This window comes from Stigmatopora argus, chromosome 11 (genome assembly GCF_051989625.1).
Source record: "Stigmatopora argus isolate UIUO_Sarg chromosome 11, RoL_Sarg_1.0, whole genome shotgun sequence".
Taxonomy (NCBI): Eukaryota; Metazoa; Chordata; class Actinopteri; order Syngnathiformes; family Syngnathidae; genus Stigmatopora; species Stigmatopora argus.
Window position 1 is genome coordinate 4,958,784 of NC_135397.1, and position 19,454 is coordinate 4,978,237.

At 37.2% G+C, this 19,454-nt stretch overlaps 2 protein-coding genes across 14 annotated transcripts in view; one reads left to right on the forward strand and one right to left on the reverse strand.

The window, feature by feature from the left end:
• The window catches only part of eys (eyes shut homolog), a 201,395-nt gene that overhangs the window by 153,531 nt on the left and 28,410 nt on the right, over positions 1 to 19,454 (reverse strand). The window contains exon 2 of one of the 5 annotated variants that reach the window (XM_077612550.1): positions 3,008 to 3,152. The exons of the other annotated variants lie outside the window; for them this stretch is intronic. The gene's annotated coding sequence lies outside the window, so the exon portion shown is untranslated. The remainder of the gene's footprint in view (positions 1 to 3,007; positions 3,153 to 19,454) is intronic. 5 annotated transcript variants of the gene reach the window in all.
• Positions 1 to 19,454, forward strand: part of adgrb3 (adhesion G protein-coupled receptor B3) — a 94,320-nt gene that overhangs the window by 22,060 nt on the left and 52,806 nt on the right. For 7 of the 9 annotated variants that reach the window (XM_077612560.1, XM_077612562.1, XM_077612555.1 and 4 more), the window contains exons 3-4: positions 14,854 to 14,964; positions 16,823 to 16,984. The exons of 1 other annotated variant lie outside the window; for it this stretch is intronic. In XM_077612560.1, the coding sequence (XP_077468686.1) occupies positions 14,854 to 14,964; positions 16,823 to 16,984 (273 nt within the window). The remainder of the gene's footprint in view (positions 1 to 14,853; positions 14,965 to 16,822; positions 16,985 to 19,454) is intronic. One more of the 9 variants, XM_077612561.1, reaches the window with a different exon arrangement.

Below are 19,454 nucleotides of genomic sequence, written 5' to 3' on the forward strand. Positions count from 1 at the left end.
TTAAACTATAAGGATAAGAAAACAAGTACGAATATAATACATAAATAGTTTTATCTAAAAACGTCCCTTTTTCATGTGATGTCAAAACATGCTCTTCTCTTCAACTAAAATGTAAGAGCATACAAAGTGTTATTTTAAAGGTCACCTCATTACTGGTAATAAAGTTTAAACTGTGCTGAAAGCACTGGGGACACTGCGCCTCACTAAGTGGTAAGACTTTTGAATGGGCAACTGAATTTGGTTCGTCTGGGGAAGAATTAGATTATTGAATCAACAAAGAATTGACAAAGTTAACTAGAAACTGGAGCCAAGCAAAAGCATTTAGAATGGAGAGAGTATTTACAATATCTAAAATTTCAACCTAGCATACAATGTGCTTAATATTGGTACCAATAAAAAAAGTTTACAATGCTACCACGTCAAAAAAGAAAGCCTGATATGACATTATGTTAAATATAAGCATGGGATTTCCAGCAAAATTAATGCAAAATGACTTGTTCTGCTTGCCCCAAAACACACTTTCCTTTCTCCCCCAAATTTGCATTAGCTGACCTCACTAACCAGCTGGATCTGGATTGAAGTCATATTAGTTTGTGAGTTGAGAATGCCTCTAAATGAAGCACGCTCATTAAATTTCAAGCACCACGCTTGCACTCGGTTCACTGTTTACACTCTCAATGTTTGGCCATTTAACTGCCTTTATCCAAAACAATTGCGCGATGCAGATGAGTCCATCGCACAAACACACAATCCCTGCACACTGCCTTGAATACGGGCAGAAATGTGTGCACATTTTTGACTGCACGGTTGCTTGGAAACAAGAACTAGGCATATGATTCCCTTATACTCATCCTTGAATTTAATTTCCAAGTGATATGGAGGATACTCCATATCTACTTCTCCTGGTCTAACTGGATGGAAAAGACTACAAGTCTGCCGGTCGATTCGCACTTTTGACAGTGTTTTAATCCAGTGTGCCACATTTTCGATTGCAGCCAAAGTGGAAGGGGAAGTAGCGACAATATTGCTGCTTCACTTGGCAATGATGAGCAGTTATTTTCCTGGACAGAGGCTAAATCAAGCAGACACCGCAGCATAGCGCTGATGATCACTGAAGTAGTAAACAAAAGAGGTCTTGTTCTGACTGAAGCCACACTTTGCCCTCCCCCTGCCTTCTCATAGATACTCTTCAATAGATAGAAGGCACCGCCTTAGTGAATGAGAGGCTGCAGAGTGTTTTTTTGCCAAAGACAATAATTACTCTTGTGTTCTAGAAACCCATAAAATGATTAAATTAAAAAGTAATGATAAAAACCATTTACAAAAATGTGAATAAAACCAATGTGTATTTGTGGGCACTCATTTATATATTGATTGTTCCTAAGGAGGTCGATTTTATGAAAGAATCCCAATTAAATTAAGATATAGTTGAATGGCAAATGTGAAATTCATATACTTAAAGACTATAATAATGAGCTTCTATTAAAAATCTTGATGAAACGACAGCAGGCACTTCTACTCAGCTAGTAGATAGGATAAGGCATATCATTTGCTTTTTTATTCTGAGAACTTACGTCCTGCTTACCATATGTACTAGATACTGGCAAAAAAATAAACTACTTTCTAATTGCAATATCTGAGCCTTTTTTAACAAATAGACTGAAATAATATAAAATCAAACCTGCAGCAGAACATCAAACTCTTCCTTTTGGTTATGCTTTTTTTCTCCGACTCCTTGTAATATTTCAAAGTGACCTGCCGTCAAAACTTTCTAGACACTGCTGTGACAGTCGAAGAGCTTTTTAATCAATGAAGTGAACTCTAACATTCCCTTAATGGGATAGTGGTGCTGGTATCATTTGCTTAGATCTCTACAAAGAACGAAGAGAAAAGTGAAGAAAAAGGAAAAGTTGGGAGCGAAGCTGCTGCGTTACTGCATAGACTGACATTGCCGGGAAACGATAATGAAGGAAGATCTCCTGCTGGTTTGAGTTTTTGTGATATTCCCCATGGGTGTTACTGCCTTTTTCATCTGTCATAAGCTTAAGTAAGAAAAAAAAAAAGAAGTCACTGACATATGATGAATAACTTACAGTGGGCGGAAGAAAAAAAAGCGCTTGTACTCTGACCACATCAGAGGCCACTAATTACACGCTGCAAAGTCACAATTGACCGAGACAGTCGAGTTGGGGGAAAAAAGCGAGAGGAAAAAAAAAGGTCTCAATGGTATTGGTGTCTTGAGAAAGTCAGACAAAATGAATCAAAAGGATAAATTGCAAATGGAATCCACCTTTATCACGTTATCCTGGAATACTGTAGGCCGTTCTACAAATTATTTCAATAAATAAATTGTTCCTTAATATCTATATTGTCAATTGTGTACATGTCTAATAAAGTACAAGGAGATGTGACATATGTCAAAGATGGTGGCCTTGATTAAAGAGTACATATTAGTTCATGTTGCCATCTTAGATCTATTTTTTTTTGTGTATTTCTGTCCGTCTCTGAATGTTCTACCGCACATGTGTCAAAGTGGCGGCCAGGGGGCCAAATCTGGCCCGCCGCATCATTTTTTGTGGCCCGGGGAAGTAAATCATGAGTGCCGACTTTCTGTTTTAGGATCGAATTAAAATGAAGAGTATAGATGTATATTAAATTTCCTGATTTTCCCCCTTTTAAATAAATAATTGTAATTTTTAATCTTTTGTGTTTTTAGTTCAAAAATCATTTTGTAAAATCTAAAAATATATAAAAACAGCTAAAATAAACATTGTTTTTGATCTATAAAAAAACTGAATATTCATGGCTTTTAATCCAGTTCTTTTAATCCATTTATATAAAAAAATCTAAATATTATATCTAAAATGGTCCGGCCCACGTGAAATCAAGTTGACGTTAAAGCGGCCCGCGAACCAACCCGAGTCTGACACTTGTTCTACCGTATTAGTACTTGAGTGTTTATGGAGAAGTCCAGAGCTAAGAGGAAGAAAACCTAAGAGAAACTAACCTGAGATGAATGGGGATGTGCTATTATCTGGGTGTGACAGAGGAATTTCTCAAGAAGGTGGAAGTGCAAAAGAGCACAACATTCCACTTTGCCACTTAAACAAAATTAATGGGTTTGCCTCCCATGACCTGGATAAGTGAGGAATCTGCACAGACAGAAATAAAAGGTATCATTTGGCGTAAGCAGGTTTCGGATAATAGTAGAAATGATGCTCAATAGGGGGAAAATGCAGGTTAGATGTTTTTGAGATAAATCTAGCGAGAGATGTGTCCAAAAGAGAGCGGTTAGGTTATTGGCAGGCAGGCGATGAAGCTGAAGATGTAAGTCATGGGAGTTCAAGGAAGGTCTTAAAATAAAGGTTGATAGATAGAATGAGGGAAGGCATGTGGGCATATATTTGCCGTTGGAATTCATGATGATGCAGATGATAGGCTTATATGGAAAAGGATGACGGGCTGTGGCGACCTTTACTGGGACAAGCCGGAAGTAAAATAAAGAAAAATGTGCTCATTAACAATAATAAGGAATATAGAAAGCCTTTATTCGTCATACGCTTCAGCATCTAAGTGAAGAGTATGAATAGACAAGTACTATAATTGATTAAAAAAACAATACGTCACCACACTAAAAGTCAAAATTGAATTGAATGTGGTTTACTGTATACAAATACTATATAATATATTTCATATACATATTTTTTTATATTTCTGCTGAATCAATAATTCCTTGTATTTGTAGTTTATAAACACCAACTTCTTAATGGCCCCTTTTGAATTGAAATAGTTTTTTTTTCCCTTTCAGTTCTGTGCTTAATGTTTTTCTGGATTGATGAGGTGTGTCTTAATGGATTCTGTCATGATTCAGCACCTTGCTCGCTGGGAAAAAAAAATACCAAAAGCTTATGTTTAAGATACGGCACTGTGAATTGAACTCAAGCAACGAGAAAAAGAAAATGGGGTTTGAAGGAATCAAGCTTTTTTTTTTTTATTGGCAGAAACCAAAACATGCCATAAAATGTTCTGCAGTGTAACTTAGACCAATCTATAACGTTATATATGCCTATTAAGACTTTGAATATGCCCTCCCTGAGCTTTAACGGGAACCTTTACTGACTTGCACTGTGCGCAGCAGAAGCCCCATAAATCGATAGTGCTGCTTGTGTATATTGTGAATAACCTCAATTATGTGTAATATTGAATTAAAAAATGATCATAAATTTCAACATGTTGAAATTGTTTTACATGTTTAGTTAACCGAGATCTTTTCATTCCTCATTACGAATCAACGTGGAAATAGCTTTGCTCTATGCCAAGGGTGTCAGACTCGGGTTGGTTCGCAGGCCGCACAACCGTTAACTCGAGTTCATGTGGGCCGGACCATTTTAGATATAATATTTAGATTTTTTTTTATAAAGGGATTAAAAGAACTTGATCAAATCCCTGAATATTCCTTTTTTTAATAGATCTAAAACAATGTGTATTTGAGCTTTTTTTTCTTAGGAAGGGAAAATCATTAATTTAATCATTTGTTTTACATTGCAAAAGGAAACCAAATTTTTCTTTAAGTATGTTCCATATTAAAGTGGAAAACTGAATTTTTTTATGTATTTTTAGATTTTACAAAATGATTTTTGAACTAAAAACACAAAGAAAAAAAATGGATTGAAAAAATTCAATTATTGATTTAAAAGGGGGAAAAAAATCAGGAAATGTAATATACATCTATAATCTTCATTTTAATTTGATCCTAAAACAGAAAGTCAGCACTCATGATTTACTTTCCCGGGCCACACAAAATGATGCGGCGGGCCAGATTTGGCCCCTAGGCTGCCACTTTGACACCTGTGCTCTATGCGATCAAGAATTGAGAATATACACAGTTCTAAAAATTGCTGAAATTCTTCTTTAGATATAAGAAGCAAGGATGGGCATTAATTAGTAGAATTAAGTCATTTTAGTTGATCATCTCCATTAGGTGATTCCAAACTGGTCCTCCTGGGATGGAAAAAGGTCGTCTTGTTTGGTTGAAATAGAAGCCTGCACCCACTGCGACCCTTTGTGGAATAGTTTGGAGATGCCTGATTTATATGATCCCTTAAAAACATGGCATTATTATTTTGTTGAACAGTTTCTCTTGCCTCAGACAGCTTAGATATGGGTGTTAATAATAGATAAATGCTAAATTTTATTTCTTGTATTTTACGGCGCAGCTACATCCCTAAAATATCTACAAGAAAAAGACCTCCAAGTCACATTTTGAAGTTAATCCTTTACATAACACCCCGAAATAGGTCTCTCTAACAGCCTATGTGATGTTTTTGGCCTTTTAGATATTTCTCTGGAATATGTCGGCCAAATGCCGAACTGTAGCACTTTTGAGACTTTCAGCTGTGGAAATTCTTTATTTAGCGGTGTAGCTAACAGGAAAATGATTGCTTGTCTGTTACTGGCAAAAAGAATTACATCGGCTCAATATAAGTGAGGACTAAGAAGGTCGTGCTTAACCGTGACGAAGGAAAAGTTGAGGTTCGGAGAAAATCTTTCCTCTTTTAGTGAGATGATTGCTTGCCCTCACTCCTGTCACATGCTATATGGATCTGCCTTGTGTCTTTGATTCCAAGACCCTCATTACGTATTGACTTGTGTGTCTGCAACACGAAAACAGTCTTTGTCTCTCAGACAGCCAATAAAATGTGAAGCCCGAGCACACTGATCTTCCAGATGTCAACTCCGTTTGGATCAATCCATCATTCTTGCCTGCTCGTAATCTGACAGAGCCACCATAACCTCCAATTACATTCACTGAAAGCATATTGAATTGGCTTTTCCTGCCCCATTTTTCAATCTTGCTAATGCCTTTAAGATGATATTTATACTTGAGTGCCTGATGTAAGTAAGTAAAACACTTGAGTCAGGAATCAGCAACATCATCAACACTTCACTTCAGGCAGCCAAATTAGTTGTGGAAATAAGATCAACATGATCACTCAAAAAGATCATGGCTGATATTGTTGACACCTGATCCATTCTCATCTCATCTATAAATCATTTTGTGTCCATCAAGTGCCATGGCGGATATATCAAACGAGTCACCAGCATATTTTTTTTCCAGTGGAAGGGACTGAAACAAGTGTAATTAATTTGGACATAATTCATTATTCGTTTTTAACCAGTACCTTTTCCGTCCTTATTGTAAAATATAATTCTCAACAACTAACAGAGTTCTAAAATCCTTGCTGTTTAATAATAAAAAAATGCATACAAATGTGATTTTAAAGTGGAAAAGAATGTTGTTCAATGAGCTGTTCCTCTTTGGCAATATTTCTTATTTCTTACTCATTTTCTTTGCTTAGTGTGTGCTATTCTCTCTATATAAAAGTACTAAAGCGTGTCCCCTGATTACCCTCACTTTTTATATCATCTAATGTCCATGGCGATTCAATTACTGGCTGAATATTGCTGATTTATGTGACCATTGAGCATGGTCCAATTTAAAATGGTGAAGAAATGTAGAAAATACGCATTCGTCAGTGCCTTTAAAAGTCATAAACAGGTGAAAGGATACTTGGACCTAAGGGGCCGTTATCCATTGAACGTTTTCGAATTATATTAAAAAGAGGATTTAGTCTAAAAATGTATCTTTTGATGTTGTTGAACATTTGTCTTCAGAAATGGCAATTAGTTTAAAGGCAGCGGGTGTGTAAAAACTCTTGTTTTGCTTTTTACATTTTGTTGATCAGGGCGCAAATTGTATATGCATCATGTTTTCTACTGAAATCTCATTAAAGCTGTTCAGAGGAATTCACATTACGAGGTGAAAAGGGGGCATGTCCATGGAAATGATGAATAAAATATCCTAAAATAGAAGTTTAAAGTTTTAAAACATCAAGGTAAATCAGAGTTATAAATAATACATTACTCCAATAATTTTACCCAATCTCTTGGAGCCTACAATAAGTACAAAATGACCACACACACTCCCATAAAACAATGAGAAACACTGATTTCGATGATGATAATGCATTTTTCCAGTCCCAGTAAGACAGGCTACTAAAAAGAAATATTTTATAGCAAATTAGAAAATCATTTGGCATACCAGCGAATACATATACTCGAATAATTATTCTTTACATTGTGCACAGTAATCTAAATGACTTCTGGTAAATCCATTTTTTTTTGGTCCTCCACCATAACACTTAATATTCTAGACAGGGTAACGGCAGGGAATTCTTGTGATGCGATAATCAATCCCATACACTGGGCCAACGGTAAAATGTTGAATGGCTAATTGACCACAGTAATGGTGCGTAGCTTTGTGCCATTGCATCGTGGAGACGTGCACATTAAAAAACAATTAATTCCCAATACTAATGCCACTCTTGGCTGCCTCATATGCTGCCTATAACAGAAAACTGCCACCGATTAATCATCGCAAACCGCATCTTTGGCTTTATTCAACCCATACAATGGGCCACTCTACTTTGAATTGACATACATTTATTCACATCTCACATTTTGAGTGCAACAAGAGTTACAGAGATGCCGGAGCCTATTCTAGCGGAGGCAAGATTCATCCTGAACTAGTTTCAGCCAGTTGCAGGGCTAAAAAGAAGAAGAACAACAAATCACACGCTCATACCAAAGGACAATTTGAAGTGGTCATTCAGCCTACTATGCATGGTTTTGGGATGTGCGAGAAAACCGGAGTAAATCCACACCATGATGCTCGCTTTGTAAGCATATCCAAGCAAATTTCCACTAGACTTATTTGCAAGTCACTTTAAACTCATCTGCATAAATGGATCGCAGCTAATTTCAGAGAAGACAACAGGAAACGTTGTCCATGTCAATCAAGGGAACCGCTACAGAATTAATCTATTCTTTGTTAAACAGATTTATAACACCACCAGCAAAGTTAAGGTGTTGTTCTCTTTAGAGATTTTATGGTGGAGTGTAACGATAACATGGAGCTACAGGGAAACAATCAATCTAAAAACCTCCTCTTCGATTGGAAAAAAAAGGAAAATTAGTATTACAAATTGGCTCCTATACAAAACAGCTAGCAAATAAATTGGTGTGTTCTTATAGTGTGATTCTATTTTCTTAAATAATCATGACAAAATGTTTGTCCAAAAATAAACTATCAATGGAAAAAGCGGTCCATCATTTTCTTCAAAAAGTGCATTGCATATCTATTTCAAACGTAACAGTGTAAAATATTCCAACGTAATCAAGCAGGAACAATGTTTTTGTTTAAAATAGGACAGAGGAAAAAAAATCAATAATACATAGACAAAGTACAGTCCAGTGCAGCCATGCATATCTATGAAACAAGTGTAATAAATGTGATGTGATGTTTCCCAACTCGGTATCAGAATCCATTAAATATAAATCCCATCTCGCTGCTGTTGTGCTCTTGTCTAAGGACATTTTCAGCATCGCCACTGTGTCCTTGTAATTATTTTTGAGAGGGTATTTGCTTTAACATGAGCTTAGCCAGTGAGCCAAGACAGGGCATGTTGCAGGCATCTTCCTCATGACTAACTTGCATATGACACAATGTTCCCTCTGCTGATAGATGCAGAGTGGCAGTCTGAAGCTCTGGGTTTCACCGCTGCAAAAGGAGCAGACATGATTGCAGCCGTGGAAAAACTGACAGCATGAATTATGAAAGTCTCATTTGGGGCTTGTTGGAAATGATTTATCTTGCTTCAAAATGTGGTCATCCATTCTCGGCTAAAGGTGAAAATGCCCTTATTGTGTTTTGCTCTTTTGATTCCTGATGTCTATCTTCAGGATAGAAACTTGGGGGATTTCCACTTGTGGGAACGACCACTCTATTAAAACTAAGGTCACTATTTGGCAGGCCAAGCAAAATAGCCCAGAAAACGACAAGATATGTTCTTTGGGAGCTGGCGGTGGTTGCAAAAGGTGCTATAAAAATGTGTCATGTTTCTCACTTGACAGATGCACGGCTTGGCATGGTGGCATGGAGCTTGGCGGTGTGTGTGTGTGCCACTGCCAGGTCATCTACTGAGCTCGTGTGTTTTCCATGTCAACGCCAAGAGCTGCCTTAGTATCTCCATGTCTCCTCACGTAGGCAAAGCACTGAATGGTTCCACTCATTTTATTCTCAACCCACAATCGGATATTTAAATTGAAAGGCTCTCGGCAGAGCGCAGCCACGGACCTCTGCCAAGTAGCAAAGCATATGGTTTGCATGTCAAAACAAAAGATTCTTGGCAAACGCATGTGGAAATATCCTTACACAGTATTAACGATACTTTCAAGTGGGTTTTATTCAGGGGAAATGAATAAATAAATCATCCACGCACTGTACAATACCCCCTAGCCAGTGCTAATTTAATTGTCAAACTGTGTGTTTCCAAGATGCTTGGACAAAAACGATTTTCATTCGCAATCTCATTTAAGTCTTACAATTGAGGAAATAAAAACGTTTGTGGGCCATGCAGCAACATTGCAAAAACGTAAAGTTGCATATAACTGTACTACTTGGAGTGGCAATATGTTGCTAAATATAAAATTTGGATGGGAGTGATGGTGAAAATTACAAAAAAATATTCCTTTATTACTCAGTATTAATCCATTCAAGTGAAATAATTGTGAGTCGATGGGAGGGAGAACATATTCCTCAATGCAGATTTGTATATATAACTGGGTATGTGTCAGAAAGCCAGTGAGGGTTGCACATTCATAGAGTTTCAAACGCTAATGTGTTCTGATTTGTGTGCTCTATATTTGTGAATTTGGTGAAGAATTTAGAGGGGCAATGTTCAATGTGTGTGTCTTTTTTTGCCAGTGAGCTGAAGCCCAGACACCTTAAGTACACTAAGAGATATAACAGTATAGACTGTGATGGATGGACAATTTAGGTGTCACACCTCGAACCATATCAAAACAATCTCCTGAATGTAAGCACGGATGCAGTACACACTTGTAAATGTGTTGTGAGAATTATCTGTGTTTCCTTTACTGGGTTTCATTAGTAATCTGCTTCCATCCTTGTTTCTGTTGGTGCACAGTAGTCCTTTTCACTTGTGCCCTGCAGCAGTGGCAATTTTACTCATGGGTGGTTCAGCACACTTTTTTAGAAAAAGCCGGGGATCTTGCTCGTTATAAGCTTCAAGCTTGGCATCGCTTTCACTTGAAAACATTCCATAGGCGGATCCATTTTCAGATAGCATCATGCAGCATAACCGAAATCACAATAGACGCCTCGCATTATCATGCAGAGGGTAAATCTTTGTGAGTAGATGAAACGGAAAGAGGGTATCTTTCATTTAATGCTGCTGGTACTTGCACTTCCTGCCGTGTTGAGTAAACCTGCACCATTAAATAGGATTTTTTTTCTCTTCTGGCTTATTCTCTGGAGCAGCATTTCAGTATAATGCTTAGTTTGGGGACTGTTCAGTGAACATTTCAGTCTTCAACTGCAGCAGAGATTCAACATCTGCTTGTTTGGATGAATTGAAATGCTATGAAAAGAAGAGTGCTCAAGCATGGATGACTTATGTGAGCGGGCATATAGTATGTACGTAGTAGGTCTGTGTGTGCCAGAGGGATCATCTTCTTATAGCACCCAGCAACAGGGCTTCTAGATGCAGCACTTTGATAACGCCAGAGCTCCATCTAGGTTGCCCAGCATGGTACTGCTCAATAGTCTGGTGATTGAGCAATGTACTACAAATTATCCATAAGACTCTTTCTGCTGCTCTCGCTCAGTGCAACAAAATGTATTAAGCCGCCGTACACGGCACAGTTCTCGCAGTGTCTGCCTGAATACTGTCTGAATCTTGTCTTTGAGCGAGTTCACATCCTTTTCAATGAAGTGCAGTGGCGGCTGCATTGAATTCTAATTTGGCTGCAATCTGAGTCATTAGAGGAGTCAACAGCAAGCAAACAGATGGCCAAAAAATGATAGATAATATGATCATTTTCTGATTCAGTGCAACCCCCTCATTTTCCTAATGAAGGATAAATTGACTTTTTTTTAACATCTTCTGGTAGTCCATCCTTGAGGTTGTGTCAATATTGAACAGTTTATCTAACCAACAGAAGATGTTTTCTGAATAGCCTGCTCTTCACATGAGGATTGGGAAACTTTTTTTCATTTCAAATTCACTATCATCTCTACTATCTTCATCATAATTAATTTAGAAATGGTAAAAGTGGATGACTGGATAGCAACTAATTCTATACCGTAGATCACTGTGTATTAAATACAATATACTGTTTTTTCTTAGATACAGCACAAAACACTATTTTGGCACACACAACGTCATTCGTCTCATCGTATCTCATTATTATATATATTTATTTTTACTAAATCTAACATTTGATTGCAATCGACGTTCTGAGCACCGCTTCTTTATCTCGACTATGACACTTCAATTCATACATAGTGTAGATTGAAACATGCAAGTATGGATAAATGGGTATGAACTATTTACAAAAAGAAATACAATTGCAAGTAGGCCTTTTAAATCGTTCCCCTAAGACTATTCCGATAAACCTTTTGTTTGTTACATTTTTAACGCATTCTTGCCATTCAACATTGTCAATGCTGTTCTAAAACTGGTTCGAAGCGTCTTCCAAACCCTAAATTAGCACCGCATTTGACTACAATGTTCCTCCTAAGATCCTCTGCTGGGAAAGCGGATCAAAGAAATGCATTGAGTAATGAGGTATTCCTCTTCCTGGTCTGCGTGGACTAAACGCTTGTCACTATTTTGGGATCTTTCTCTTCAAAGTGCAGCAGTAATGACGTGCCATTTTATCAATAGTCTCGTTTAACATGGTCAGGGAAACATCCAGGGGAACAAAAAGAGAGCCTTTAGTTACAATTGTACAGAAGACTCTCACGATAGGAGCACAATCCGTTCGACGACCAAGCTCGTAACCTGAATGTGCTGGTATTTTATCCATAGCAAATAATGGAATTGCAGTTAGTGAGTGCAACACGTCCCATGAGTCCCAATGTTAGCCCTAAAAATAATCCAATGAATCACTTTGAAGGCTAAAATAAATTAAAAAGTAAAAATCCTACGTTTTTCTATGCATAGACTTCCCATAAGGTCTGGAGTCTCCGAGCAATACAAAACCAAATGTTGCTAAAACGCAGACTCTCTTCATGTTTTGTTATTATTTCTTGCTTTGTTTCAATTCTGAGCATTCTTTGCTATTTCTCATCACGGTCCTTGAATGCCATTTTCCTGGGAACTTAATGTTCACTTGTAAGGAGAAATGATTCAGGTGCAATTTGATACAAAATTCTATTACCGGAGACGAGAGTGAGCGGCAGGTGGGGAGATGGGTGATTCTGTTGATGCGATGTGCGCGAACACACAAAGAAAGACCGTGTGATGCTCGTATGATGAAAATATGATCACATAATGATACTCATTTTTTCTCGTAACGATGCTCTTATCACAAATGACTCTGAGGTTCTTGTATCAAGAAGAACCACTGTCCATGGAACATGTCCACACAGCAAAGATGTGGGTTCATGGTATCACCACTTCCTTGATTCTAAAAATGCCAACATGATCAAAGCTAAATACCGACAAAGGTTACCGACACAGGGATCTTGGAATCTCTTTGATTTTGTGCTGTATCTTGACTTGTTTGTCAAGTATACAGTTTGTAATTAGTTGTGGGACATTAATTAAATCATGCTGGAAAATGTTGGTAAATATGGCCGTTAATTAGGCCTGAGAGCATTGCTGAGCTGTGAAGCGTCTGAAAACCTCTCGAGTCCTGCAAACTAGGCTCACAAGAATAGTGTGGGATGGATTAGTGAAAAGCCACAGCCTGCTGGTTATACGTTTGCTAGTCATTTGTGTTCCTTATCCAGTGACCCAACTTGCAAATGTTTTGCAATACATACTCATGCTCATTTTCTGTTTGTTTATTTTTCCATTCTCTTGGGAGAATTGTAGAATTTACAACTGCGCTAACTCAATGAAGCACCATAGATAGATTCCATATCCAACGGTTATATTTCTAGATAAAATTCATTTGCAAAACAACGTGGCTGATGATGGTCAACAAAATGTTTATCCTCTCACTTCAACTACTTAGGTGTGATGTTCAAAGTAACAGTAAATGGATTTATGCTTTTCAGAATAGTTTTCAAATTCACACCAGAGAGAGTGAATTGTGGCTTTCTATGTTCAATATTTCTATCTTACATGATCCTGAGTGTTGATTGGAAAGACTTTTTAGTCTTAAATAAAAAAAAAAACAAGAAAAATCTGTGACGCACGCCAGATTATATACTGGCCTATTAAAGTGAATGACTCGTCTCATGTGAAGAAAACAACTATAAAGAGTTTATGTATTGATCAAAACCTCTGCTTGATGGATGCCAACAATTTGATTCCTTGGTCATCTGGAATGAAGATGCACGAGTTCTTTAGTCAGTTGAAGACATTCAATAGCTCTGAATAGCGCACCTAATTTGAAGCCTACGTTGTTTCAAACATAAGTTTCTAATGGCTCTCAGTGTGCTTTCTGCGCTTGAAAGTAGTTCATGCAATTAAACTGAACCCGCTACTAGTGTTTCAAAACGTCTGACCGTCTATTTTAAGAGAATGATGTTTACCGTACAAAAGCTTTACCAATACTCCGGCATGCTGTGTGCAGAACTAACTTAAACACTGACTAAAATGATCCTGTCCACATGACAAATAGTTGAAAGATAGTTTCATGACTCATGTCAGAAATCCATCCATATTGACCGTTAAATGATTCAACAAAAGCCACCCACACAATAACCCTCATGACTCATTAGCCTTTTTTCATCACTTAATGCAAACCACATGCAACAACAACCTATAAATCAATTACAAACAGATGCTCTGATCTGAACGGTCATATCTAAAATGGGAGGCTCAACTACATCACAGTGCATACATTATTGACATTGCAATTTATGAATACATTCCATCCTTAGATGGTGATTAAATAAAAAACAATCAGTTGACGGAGCGCTACACTTGAAGTTGGCTGGCTATTGGTTTGCACAGAATGACTGGTAATTTTCATTGCCTGATTTACTAATAAAAGCAATGTGATTGTTTGACTAGCATTTCATTCTTCCTATTCTGATCCTTATTATTTTATCAATCACTTGCACTGCATTTGAGAATGATTGAATCACCTCATTAGGATCAAAGTGTCAAAAGTTGTGTTACACTCTGAAGAAGGAAGATTGTTAAAAGAAGCATTTGATGTTGCGGTTGAATAAACCATGACTCTTGTTAGCGTTGCCATCACACTTTGTCCCTGTGCTTAAGACAAAGTGAGCTTGGATTACCAAGTACGCATCCCTAAATACAAGACATTGCCAGTCTTCCGTTCCCAGTCAAATATATAGCAATTAAAAATCAAACAATAGAGGAAACTGTGGATCAATCGCATGTTCTGTCCATGACCCCCTCCTCTGTGGCTTTCTTACAGCTTACACATTTTACTTTCATTTTGGTTTCCTTTTCTTTTCTGGGTATGCGGAAGAAGGGGAGGGAGGGTTGCTGTTTGATTGACGTGGTCGTCAAAAAAAAAGAAAGAAAAAAAGCGATGTGAGTTAATTTGCATGTTTGTTATGTGTCGACACTGCTTACAAGCTCAATTAATAATTTGATCTCACCCTTAAAACTGTTGCATTGTTCTATGCCCTAGAGTGAAGGACAGATAAAAATACAAACATGTGTGGTCTTTGTTTCGAGCCATGTACTGCGTCTGTTCCCCAACATTCTGACCAAGAATATGTAATAAGTTTTGTTGTCCAAGCCTAGCTTTCATATCAACCTCTATTTTGTCTCATAGAATATGGAATGATCGGAGAGCATACAGTAAAAAGTCAGCGGCCAAGATCAGTTCATGACACAAAGGCCCTGCAGGAGCAAGCTGAATCTGCTAAATTTATGGCACAAACTGGTAATATAATAGTTATATTTTCCCTATTTTATTTTCTTAACTAAACTTAATTTCATCATGCATGCTCTCTCTTGTATACTGCAGCTTCTTGAGTGGAAATGTTTTGCATTATTATTATTTATTTTCTTCCAAATCATCAATCTCAAGGCAGGAGATAATAGGAGACATCTTTCATTTATTTATAATTTACTTTCAACATTGAACATAAAATGTATTGCAGTGAAGTTCAGCATAGTTTTGAGGTGAAGTATTATACGTTCGGAATATTCATTTAAAAATAAGTTTTTTGTTTAGAAGCTGCTTAATGACCTAAATGGCACGAGTTTGATATTCGAGAAAGGTTCAAATGTGATGAACTTAAATGGAGATAAAAAATAGTAATCAAAATGTTTATAGGATTAAAGCATACCAATCCAGTGTTTTCAGTTATAACAAATAAATGAAGCAAGATCGTGTGTTCACGGTCATTTTATTTTTATAATTTAAGTTGCTTTTATTAATTGTTGTTTTAAATCGTATTTCGTGTTACATAGTGGGTTATTTCCTCCCGGTATTTTTTTTCTTTGTTTGGGGGAAAATGTTTACCATTTCTTGTTCTGTTTACATTGTTCATAACCATTTTAATTTGCAACCTGTCATCTCCCCAAATTAACTTCCACTCATAAACACTTCTCCATGTAACACACACTGTAGGTATGTTGGATCCCGGTCAAGGTTTATTGTGGTTCTTTTTGGTTTTCATTTTCACCTTATTTACACTCCCTGTGCTACCTCATTTAACAAATTGATCCACCTTCCGCTCTCTTATAAACGACTAAATTTAGTGGCAGAGTTCTGATTCCCAATTGGCCGAATTGATTTATTATCTCTTATGTTAGGAAGTAAGGAGTTGCTTTGAAGTGTAGCGTGCTTAAAGCATTCACTTGCCTTCAAAAATACAGAAAAAAAAATACACTCCCAGTAATTTTGTCTTTTTTTATGCCATGGCGTTGGTGATTTAAATGCTGCCTCAATGTATTGGATTTTTGTGAGCTTTGTCTGGTCAAACAATGGCCATTGAGAATGTATGTTCCTTCAAAAAAAAATTAATTAAACATCGATACAATGTTCAGTTTGAAAATATCTGTTAACTTCCTAATATTGTGAAAAGAAAACCCCTCCAAGCATATAAATAGCCCTTTTTGTTCTTCATTCTGAAAAACAATTAGTATACAAAAAAAATAAACAAAACAGGCAACCATCGTTTTTAGTATAATTAAGGGTATTCAACGTCAATATTAGTATTGACGACCAGAAATTGCAGTTTGTGATGGAAAATTACAGTTTTGCTGGAGTGCAGGGCAATCCATTGTTCAGAAGTAGTTACTAATTCTCAGCAGTTTCCATTTTGTTTCTTCACATGTCATCATCCTTGCATGTCACCATTTTTTATGATGTTTTATTTATTTATGGTAATTTCCTTCTTTGCTTTTTCAACGTGTTTTTGTTTCACTGAAACGCTTGAAAAATTAATAGCCACGAACTGAAAGGGAGTTAGAATACAACCGTGTTTAGTGTTAAATTTTTCATTCTTTTATTTCTGCTATCTTTATAAATACACATTTGTTTTGACTTTTTCAAAGTAGTATGCTTTACGATGCGATTGCTCTAACAATCACGTTAATATTTGTAAAAGAATTAGCCCGACACGTGTAAGAATAGAAGGCCTCCGTTGGCTACGTTTAAATCTTGAAGCTGCCGCCCCTTTTCTGGCTAACTTTGGCCTTTCCTCATTTTTACTGCCCACCTTTCCCGACGTCAGTCATACCCCAAAAACCATATTGCTGCGTTTAACTAGTGTCACCCTTCTCCCATACAGGTGAATCAGGTGCAGAGGAGTGGTCCCAGTGGAGCTCTTGCTCTGTAACATGCGGTCAAGGGTCGCAGGTGCGAACAAGAACATGTGTCTCACCATATGGAACACACTGCAGCGGCCCTTTAAGAGAATCAAGGGTTTGCAATAACACTGCCCATTGTCCAGGTAGTGTTAGCCGCAGATTCTTGAATGTTTTTGACCTATTTGTTGTTGAAATGGCAGGAAATGTGCTGTATCTACGTCTACTGCAGGAATCTGCCTCACATCTGATATGCTTTTAATCAAGTGTTTTCTTTCTCATTCATTTGTGAATGTTTGTGTTTTGTCATTAACATCTATGATTTTACCATTTCATCTAACTACCAGGAACTTCATAAACAGCAAAATGTTTTGATGACACTTGGTTCTGCGGGGAGCTAGAACTGACAAAATAGCCTTATTTCTTTAAGGATTATCAAGCAAACTCAAAATAGCTCGACTGCGGTTCTTGACGCACACTTTCAGCCCCAGCCCACCCTCAACCCACAATAATATGATGGATGAGTCATCTCGTAGCCGGCTCGGACTTGTGATTGCGTTTGTATGGGTGCTTGTTGATGGCCAAGAATATTTCAAATGTTCTTCTGATTTAAACAAAAAATAAACATTGCCAGAAGCAATCCGATATAATCTATTGAGTACAAACAGCAAATCGTAATTCTGCACTTGGGGGTGAAAAAAACCCAGCAACCAAAACATGTACAATCCCAGAAATCACACCAGAAGAGCATGCTTCGGTGAGGAGCCAATAGAATTCTCACAGCTGGAGGTGTGAAGCTGTTAGTAGGGGTGATCCAGGTCTTTGATGACGCTGGATTCCATTTTTGTCTGTGCTTTTGTCTATGTCAACAGGTCAATTTGTCAGACTAAAGTTGAAAAAAAAATGATTAGGTGCTCCTATTTGGTCCTCTAGTTAGCGCTCACGCTGATAGTATTATCACTGGAGAGTATGTCGTCGAGGCACAATCACTGATATTGTGGAAATGTGTTGTGTAACTTGAGTGCAAAGGGAATGGAATGAATTAAATTAAATAACAGTTGAATACCACCTCTATCTAGTGTGACTGCTGTAAACTAAGCTTGAAAATATACTTTTAAAATTGGGTAAGTGGAATTGGAAAGTCCCTCCAATGTATGCACTTGTTACTGCTGTTTCTACTATCCTTCGGGCAATTATGTATGCATAACATTCTTTCAAAAATAAAACGCACCTATAATGTAATTTGGATTCTTCTTGCGTTGAGTGCCAAGGTAAGCGCTGGGTTGTTATCTTAAACACAAACACATTGTAGTGCTTAACGGGTTTCGGTCAAGTTCTAGTCAAACTATTTTGGGTTTTTTTTGTTTGTTTTTATGGTTTATATCTGACAAAAATCAGTTTGTGTCTTAAGGCACAAATCTTCGAAACAAACTGTCAGATGGCCATTTTGTTTACAGAATATGACTTTAGACTTTAATTGATCATCTCATTATCCTGTCAGTAATCAGATGTAGAATCAGGGCCTTTGATTTTTGATGTTGATGTGGTTTGGCAAAACACGTGTATATTACCATTTCTAGTCATTATTTTCCCCCCTTTTTACTTTGTGTACAAAGAGAGCTAGTCGACATGTGTATAATTAGGAGAAATGTAATGCAGTTGATGATTATGAGAATCCTTTTTTTGTTTTTTGAATTTATGAAATCCCAGGGGGCGGTATTCTTAGAATGTCTTGAATGTGGCAAGGTCAACGTTTTTCCAATTAAGAGAGCGAAATTTGATGTATGTGAAGGCATTCGTTTGAAGAATTTATCTTCTTGAAAAGTGTGAAAGATTGACATTTTTCCAGCTTTGAAATAATTGGCACTCTGGGACATTATATTTAAACCAAGCTTCTGAAATTCTATTGCGGTCCAGTGGACAAAACATACCAAAAGTACAGCTAATTCAATGCCTCTCAAAACTTTAAAACATTTCAGAATGAACCCTTTCCCACAACAAACTTATCTTTTGTATTTTGCATAGTACTTCTAAACCTGCGTCCTTGCCTGACGTTGCAATTTTTGAGCGTTCCAAATTTCTCCGAACATACAATTTAGGTCAGCATGCCCCTGTGCTCAACAACAAAACACTCTGTCTCCCACTTTTCCTGAAATTAACTTGTCTTGGTGTTCACCTTTCATTTTACGACAATATGACTGGTTAGCTCGCATCATAGTTTTTAGATTAAAGGTTCAATTCAAGCTTTCAGCCTTGTTCTGTATAGTTTGCATGTGCTGGCTTTCGTGGGCTTCCTCCAACATCTCAAAAACTTGCACTTGGTTGATTGAACACTCCAAATTCTCTGTAGGTGTGATTGTGAGTGTATGGGTTTTTTTTTTTTTAAGTATGTAGGCCCAGAAATTAGCTGGCAACCAGTTCAGGGTGTATTCTGCCTGCTGCCCATAGCCAACTTGGCTCCAGAACCCCCACGACTTCTGTGAGTGGTATGGAAATAGAATGAATGGAGAAAAATGCAAAAAAAAAACATCCAGGGCAATGACTCTCCAAAAAATGTGAGGGACAACCATGATGTCTTGTAGGAAACAACAAATTATTATTCTGACTGACATTTCA